Here is an 8,733-nt window from a genome sequence, read left to right on the forward strand (position 1 = left end):
CAATTATAATTAGTTCAAGAGACATCGTCTCAATAACTTATGAAAATGTAGACCACATTTATAAATTGTAGAAGAATATACATACACGTATATAAATTCGTCAAGAACTGTTTTGCAATTAATGCTAAATGAAATATGGAGTACTATTATTTTCACTTACTTGTAGGAATATTTAAATAATAAATAAATAAAATTTGATCCCAAGTACATGGTCTTTAAGGCTGATAATATTAGCGGGAAGCTCCTCTTAGACCATGAAGCACACTATTGTCAAGTTTATGTCCACTCAATAAAATTAGCTATTTTTGCATGCGGCTCCTTTTAGATGGTAATATTTTCTCAATTTGTTTTACCCATTATATTTAGCTTTGAGGAAATCTTAATTTATTTTTTTGTAATTTATTAACTATATTTTTTTTTTCCTTTCAATTTTACCAATTTCAAGTCTCCAATTTCATCTAGTCGAATATAATATAAATTGGTGCGGTTAAATTTCGAGCCCATTTAGCCCACCCTTTAAAAACGCGCTTTTAATTCCAAGCCCGTTTAGCCCACCCTTTTAAAACGCGCCTTTATTAAGAAAAATTGCATTTAGTTGTGTTTGGAAACCATTTAAAGTATTTTTAATGAATACCAAATTAAGTCATTTATGTCCTTATTTTTTATAAAAATAATTACACTCATTCTTTAATAAAGCTGTTATTATCAAGTATGATAATATTCTATTTTAGTTCCTATGAAACCAGCAAGTTTGGATAAAAACAAGCTCTTTTTTTTCTTTTTCTTTTTTTTCTTTTCTTTTTTCTAGGGAGATTCAAGCAATTTTATATATGGACTAACATTTGCAGTTGGGTTGTAATGGGTCAAAACCCAGCCTAACGGAGGCGCTTGGCCCAAAACATTAAGTAACCTGCCAAATAGGCAGTCCCAATATTATGTAATAGAACTAATAGAAGCCCAATAAAGAAGCCTAAACAATTTATAAAAATCTACTTTGTGATTGGGCTTTAAAGCTGATATTTGATCACACAAAGAAAACTTGATTATCAGGTATATGTCTTTCTTATTTTTTAACTTTCTCTTTATATGCTTGGATGAAGTTATGTTACTTGAAGTATTCTTTTAACAGAAAAAAGTATCACAACATAATTCTTTTCTTGAGTACTTTTTTTCTATCGAAGAAAAAAAAAAAAAAAAAGTATTTATAAAAATCTAGAGCACAATTATGAAAGATATACATTTACTTTTCCCACACTCAAGATGTGATATATATATATATATACATACACGTTTGCCATATAACACTTGTAATAGTGAAGGCGAAGGAAGCTTGTTTGTAAAATTTACGAGCAGCACTAGTCAAGTAAAGAGCTGGGGTTTATTGATATGATGCAAATCTTTTGATCATAATATGATGATTGATGAATTTTGTAGGTTTCATTCCCTGCATTGGAGGAACTAAAGATAAGCGAATTGGAAAGCATTACATGGATATGGGATAACCAATTATTCCTAGCTTCGGAAGCAAAAGAAGAATCATCCTTCCAGCAGCTGAGGGAGATAGAGATAGAAAGATGTCAGAAACTGGTGAATGTGATACCCTCCAATTTGATTCCAAGGTTACAGAATTTGGAAACGGTCGAAATTAAAGGGTGTGAGTCGGTGGTGTCAGCAGTCGAAGTGCTTACTATTGAAAATGGGTCTGCAACATCAATGGAACTACCTCAGTTAAAATCAATGATTCTTGAGTCACTACCTAAGCTGATGCTCCTGGGTTTGAACAGAAAGGAGCATTCTGATCACAGACCTAACATTGGTGCCTATTCAAACCTAACATCTCTTAACATTAGCGACTGTCATAGTTTGAGAAATGTATTCTCATCATCTATAGCAAGAGATCTTGGGCAGCTACAAGATTTGATAGTAATAGACTGTGAGGATATAGAAGAGATAATTGCAATTGAAACAGGAGAAGGGAAAGATGAGGTAGTGGATGAGGAGATCATTGTTTTCCCTCAATTAAAGAAAATGTATCTTATAAAGTTACCAAATCTCAAAAGTTTCTGTGGACCCAAGAAAGAAACAGTGAAGGATGACAGTATTCCCCAACTACAATCCCTTTTCAATTACAAGGTACGTATTTTCTAACTCCAATTTAACATATATGCATCATTCACATTTTTCATTTTTCCTTCTTTTTAGCTCAGTCAGTTCTTTTGTGCATAAATTTATTTCTTAATATATAGAATTTGTGCTATTGTTTTATTATCATTTTTCAGTTTCCATGTACCATGCAAGTTTATTGAGATAAAAACAAGCGTTTTGTTTTTTTCTTGGAGATTTCTGTGGAATAATATTTGCAGTTGGGCTCTAATGGGCAACCCCAATCACAAAACCCGTAAACCAAAACAATTTATCGAAATCCATATCCTTGAATTTATTTTGACTTGAAGTGCATGGGCTTTAAGTATTAGCCCTTTCTGCATGCGGCTCCTCTTACATGATAATACTCAATCGGTGAAGGCCTACACCTTCACTATTACATATGTGGTTGTTATGACACATCATGATTAATAAAAATAAAATAGAATAATGTTATCCAAAAATTAAATGGGCCCACATGACTTTCATTATTTTTATTTTTATTAACAGTCAAATATGTTGTGTCATAACAAGACTTTATTACCTATGTGCTGAGATGGTATACGCCCCGTGAGGATCAAAGTATTGTTTTTTTTAATAAGAAATTTTATGGTCTAGATACATTTATCTTTAAAAACTTAATTTGCCCTGATATTTTTAATCAAGTACATAATTAAAAAATTATTCTTATTTTGAATGTCAATTAAACACAAATATAGAATGCCTCCTTAATTATCAGGCTTATATCATTTTGATGTTTGAACTTTCTATTTTTATGTTTAGTGAAGTTATGTTGCTTGGAGAATTCTTTTAATGAACTAAAACCATCAAAACATGATTTCTTTGTGAGTACTTTTTCTTTTTCTTTTTTTCTTTTTTTTTTAATCTAAGAAAAAAGAAGAAGAAGTATTTATAAAAATTTAGGCCACATTTATGGTAGATATACATATACACATATATATGACAAATATATAAGTTGGTCAATCACAAAATAAATTTTTCAATAAATCTTAAACAAAAGACTCAAATTACCTGTTTATTATGAGTTTTATATTTTCTTAGAAGAGTTTCTATAAAACTCAAATAACCTCTTTATTATTTTATTTTTTAAAAAGAGTTTCATTTATTTGTTGAATATTATTCATTACAAAAATAAATATTAGTGAATTGAAATAAAAAATAGTCTTGATTTTGATATTATTTTAGGAGTTTGAAAATATATTGTGACAATTTATATTCATTGATTATTAATAAATATATCAGTGTGATTAATTTAAAGAATTAAATTTTAATTACTATTTCAAAAAATAATTATTTTCTTACTTCGTTGAATATTAATTTTTAAATTAAATTTTACTCACCTAAAAGTATGCATCGTTTTACTAGTAGACAAATGACAAAAGTGGCAATGTGAATTAAACTTTATCGGTGTCTATTCTTTTCACTTACTTACAGGACTATTTTGAATTAAATCATTTAATATTAATCTTTATTGCATACAAATTCAACTTGGAATTGAAAACTTGAATGAAAAATTAAACGTATTAATTAATTGTTAAATTAAAGAATTTAAAGGTCTTCTTAGTAACAGAAGCCCAAGAAAGCCCATAACCCTAAACCATTTATAGAAATGAATAAAAATTTTAATAGCTGAATATAGGACCATAAACGATTTTTAAAAGCTTCCGCATAGACCCATTTTCCAACAGCTGGGTCCACGACCAAAATCTGGGAACTCTCAGATTCTTGCTACAACCTCTCATTCTTAATTGTTCAGCCCGCACTTCTTGCCTTTGCATTTACATCTTTCTGCGGGGTTTCATTTTGCCTCTTGGGCTTTGGTTTTTTTTGTTCGTTTTGATTTGCTGCCTTCATGCCCAGGTTGTTCATTTTGCTAGATTCACGGTGTTTAAATATAGCTCTTTATATTTTGTTTTCTTGCTTTTGGTTATCACTAGGATTCCTTCAAATGTGCGCACATACACTACGTAAAGAGTTTATGAAATTTCAGTTGCTCCATTTTGAAGGAAGAAAACCATGTGAATATACATCTTTCCGCTGGGTTTCATTTTGCCTCTTGGGCTTTGGTTCTTTTGTTCATTTTGCTAGATTCATGGTGTTTAAATATAGCTCTTCATATATTAATTGTTTTCTTGCTTTTGGTTATTACTAGGATTCCTTCAAATGAGCGAACATAGACTGCGTAAATTTGATTCTTTCTTATTTTATTTTATTTTATTTTATTTATTTATTATTTTTTTCCTGGAGAGATTCAAACAATTTTATATATGGAGACAACATTAAGTAATCTACAAAATTGAATAAACTGTTTACCAACTAATTAAATATTGGTATGTGGTATGTGAGACCCATTTAAATACAAACATGCTTGTATTTGCATGAAATGGTAATACTATATTCGTATAGATGAAGTGGTCATAGAGAAATGAAGACTTGAATGTTAATAGAGAGTTTTCTCTTGCTTTCCCTTTTTTCTTTATTCTTTTATTAATAAGGTTAGAAGATTGATGTTTTGCAGGTCAAGTTCCCTTGTTTGGAGAGCTTCGAGTATAAAGGACGTGAAAACAATGTGAAGGAGATATGGGACGACACGGTTCCAACAGATGCTATTTGTAAACTAAGGGTGTTGAAAGTGTCTTCTTGTGTTGAACTGGTAAGTGTTGCTCCATCAAAATTGCTTGGAAGTTTCCACAACCTAAAAGAACTTAGCATATTAAGGTGTGACTCCTTGGAAGAGGTATTTAAGGTTGAAGGAGGGTCAAATGCCGAGGAAGGAATGGTTGCAAGAGATACAGATATAGAAAAAGACTCGGAGGACAATCTTGTGTTCCCTCAATTGAAATCTATAGACTTCGCGTTTTTGCCCCAGCTGAGGATTTTTTACCGGAGGAAATATTTTTTTGTCATCCTTAAAACGTATGGAAATATTTTTTTGTCCCAAATTGGAAACGTTTCCTTGCCGAGTCACTGCCCCCTCACAATCATCCTCGGAAAAGGTACGCCATATCCTAAATTGAACATGTTTTGTTTTAGAAATGCCTATTATTTAATAGTTAAAATTTAAAAATTGACAATGAAGAACACAATGCAACGTTAGTTTGTTATTCCTAGCTTCAGAAGTTGGCAAAGCAAAGCACTTTTTTTTGGTCAAATCTTTCCATAAAGGAAAAAGAATTATATATATATATATATATATATATATAATATTATGATATTACTATATATTATGATATGATATGATTCATATTCGAAAAGGTTAAGAATAAATTAAATTTTATGCACCCCTAACATACTACTTTTGAAATTTGACCATTACTAGTATTATATATATAAATAGGCCTTACGTATTAGAAAGAAGTCATTGCATATCTGCATTGACGCATAGTTTTTGAATGAACCCACGATTTAAAAAATTTATGAATGAACCCACGATTTAAAAAATTAAAAGAAAATTTTTAAAAGGAGAATGTTAAGTGCAGGTGTGACAATATTTATCCTTTGAATATTATTGAGTGTTTTTTTTTGTTAAATTCACCTGAATTTTATTTTAATAAGAAAGTCCAATATTGAGAAGAAAAAAAAAATTTGTTAAGTAATATATATTATGATATTATATGATTTTAAAATATAATATCATATTATGATATTATATGATTTATATTCGAAAAGGTTAAGAATAAATTAAATTTTATGCACCCCTAACATACTACTACTTTTGAAATTTGACCATTTCTAATATTATAGTTTAAGAAGAATTATAGTGATCTGCGATATATCCAATGGTATTAAACTTTTGATCCAAAATTACCTTACCTTGCCATTATTGTCTCAAATAGCAGCTTCATGTGGGATGCATGTCCAGCAACCCATCCATCACACTTGAAACTCCTTTTAACTGAAAATTTAATAACAAAATAAGTTTTCTTTAATTGATTTGTCTGTACGTTGCTTTTTTTTCATCAAATTTTACATGCTTCAAACACTACTACATAATCTGTGTAGGTTGTTTTTCCTGTCTTGGAGGATTTGACACTCTCAGATGGAAGCATCATCTTTGAAGATATTTTGTATGGCCATGTCCCAGCAGCCTCATTAGCAAAGTAAGAGAGCTGCAGCTGAATAACTGCAGAGTGCTTAAAGACATTCCTACCCTGCTGCTACAGAGGTTTGAAGCTGTTGAAGAACTCAGGGTGTGGGGTTGTCATTCATTACAAGTTCTCTTCAGCCTTGAAGGACTTGAAGACATCAAAAGAGGAGCCCCTCAAATAACCAAGTTGGACCCCTACCACAACCTAACATCTTTAACAGTTGAATCTTGCAACAGCCTGAAATGTTTATTCTCACTCTCAATCGCAAGAAATCTCACAAATATTGAACAACTGAGTGTTCGTGGCTGTGATGCGATTGAAGAAATAATTAAAAATGAAGATCAAGGTGAAGAGGATGGTGCCATGGATGAAATTGTGTTTCCCAAGTTACAGTTGATGAACCTTTACCATCTACCAAACCTCACAAGTTTTTGTTGGGCAAATAATGCTTTTAAATTGCCATCCCTACAGAGTGTTACGCTGGAAGAATGTGACAAAATGCAGACATTCACATTTGGACAGATAAGCACACCGGTGATAGAATTATATAATGAAGATAAAAAAGTGAGTGACCTCAATAATTATGTGCAGCAGCGTGCTCAAGAAAGGAAGTGTAAAATATGGAAATGACATGAAACTTTGATAAGAGATTATATATATATATTCTTTTTCCTACATAGTAGTGACAAACTATTTTTTTTATTATAAATATTATGAAGTTTTATCCACTTTTGTTTAATTCAGGGATTGCGATATATAAGGATGATGAAGAAACAAGTATTGGCAAAGAAAAAGAGTCTGGAAACCATGATGAAGAAGATATTTTGGCAAATGAGTAAAATTAAGGTAATTCTATCTTTTAATTTTTATTTTTCTGCATCTCACAGGTTTGGAAAGGTGGGGAATCTGCTATTTTTTAAATTTCAAATTGACAATGTGTGCTGTCAAATCTTCATTCAACTTAACTTTTTTAACCTTTTCGAATAATGTGTGCTGTCAAATCTTTACCAAAGAAGGGGAAAATAAATAAAAATAAAAAAATCCTTAGAATGTGCTAGAAATTTGATCACCTATTTAACGAAAAAAAATAATAATAAGAAGAAGACGACATTTTGGTCACTTAGATTTAACTACATTTTAAGAGGTTTCCTTTTTTTCTTGTTTTTTTCCCCTAGTGTTTTTCACATGGTTGTGGATGGAATTGAGGTTTAAAATTCTGAATTAAACGAACAGAAAGAGGTGGATTCCTTCAACGTCATTTTTACTACCTGAATCACGTTTTGACCATTTCTTTGTGTCAAACTTTATACCTGAATCATGTTTTGACCATTTCTTTGTGTCAAACTTTATATGTCATGAAAAAAAAAAAAAAAAAAAAAAAAAAAAAAAAAAAAAAAAAAAAACTTCATATATTATGAAAAAAATGACCACATGGATAACCACATTTTTTCTAGTTTCTACTATATTATTTACCACCTTATTAGGACAGTAGGTTGGCAAATTTGGTGTCTAAATTTTGAGTTTGTAATATATTTTTAGTTTGAATTTAAAAAGTCAGTGTCTAATTAGTTGCTGGATTAATCAACTACTATTTAAAAAAAATAACATACAAGGAATGCATGCATCATACGTATTCACATCCACACTAGATTGGTGAGTAAACATATATGTGTTAGATTAACATATTTGGTGAATCTGATTGATTTTTTTTTTTTTTTCAGTGATCATTTTTGGACAGGCTAGTATTTGGAAGTGGAAGTAATTTTACTACAGTTACCATCCAAGTGACTGAAGTAAAAAGGTGGCGGATCCAATCCTTTGGGTTCTCTCTTGCTACTGCCAAGAAAACATAATGGCCTTCAATTCAAGGGGCACCAAATGCTGACATGCAATTTATTTGGGGACACCAAAATTGGAAGTTTCATATATGATTTATTGTTTGTTTTCTCCCATATTCTTTTTCTGCTCGAGTGTGAATACCGTTGGTGTGTTTTGCTGAAGATTGTTTAGCTATGGTTGAAGTGTATTTTATTTATTTATTTTGGTATGAAGTTATGGTTGAAATATGTTTGTGTTACATGATCAGCTGAACCATTTCTAGTGTTTTGTGTGGATGCATGCTTCTTCTTCTTCTTCTTCTTCTTTTTTCTCTTTTTTTTTTTAAAGTAAAAATATATTAGAAAGTGTCCAACAAAACCTGTTCCGCTTCCCCCATCAAAGGTTCTTTTGTTCCGCTTTTGCCAAATGCACAACAAACACAGAAGGGTGCCACCCTCCAAAAATCAAGAGCGTGGGATCACACGAAACACCCTCTCCAAGCGTCAATTCGAAGACACCAAACAAGTCAAAAATAAGACTCCACTCACTGAAAATGATGGATGTATATGTATGTTATCTGTCGCCCTCAGATTTTTCAACCGGAGAGAAATGCAACTGACGACTATGGAAAGAGGTCAATTAATTTGTTTTGGAATATCCATCT

At 31.0% G+C, this 8,733-nt stretch overlaps 1 protein-coding gene across 1 annotated transcript in view; it reads left to right on the forward strand.

Moving 5' to 3' along the window:
* LOC132304984 (uncharacterized) overlaps nt 1-8,290 on the forward strand; it is a 79,849-nt gene extending 71,559 nt beyond the window's left edge. The window contains exons 5-9 of the mRNA XM_059802678.1: nt 1,435-2,133; nt 4,682-5,079; nt 6,224-6,864; nt 6,996-7,097; nt 7,973-8,290. Coding sequence (XP_059658661.1) covers nt 1,435-2,133; nt 4,682-5,079; nt 6,224-6,864; nt 6,996-7,090 — 1,833 coding nt within the window. The 3' untranslated portion in view covers nt 7,091-7,097; nt 7,973-8,290. The remainder of the gene's footprint in view (nt 1-1,434; nt 2,134-4,681; nt 5,080-6,223; nt 6,865-6,995; nt 7,098-7,972) is intronic.
* The last annotated feature ends 443 nt before the right edge of the window (nt 8,291-8,733 follow it).

This window comes from Cornus florida, unplaced genomic scaffold (genome assembly GCF_030987335.1).
Source record: "Cornus florida cultivar Cherokee Brave unplaced genomic scaffold, ASM3098733v1 CherokeeBrave_3.0.0_Hap2_Chr04, whole genome shotgun sequence".
Taxonomy (NCBI): domain Eukaryota; kingdom Viridiplantae; phylum Streptophyta; class Magnoliopsida; order Cornales; family Cornaceae; genus Cornus; species Cornus florida.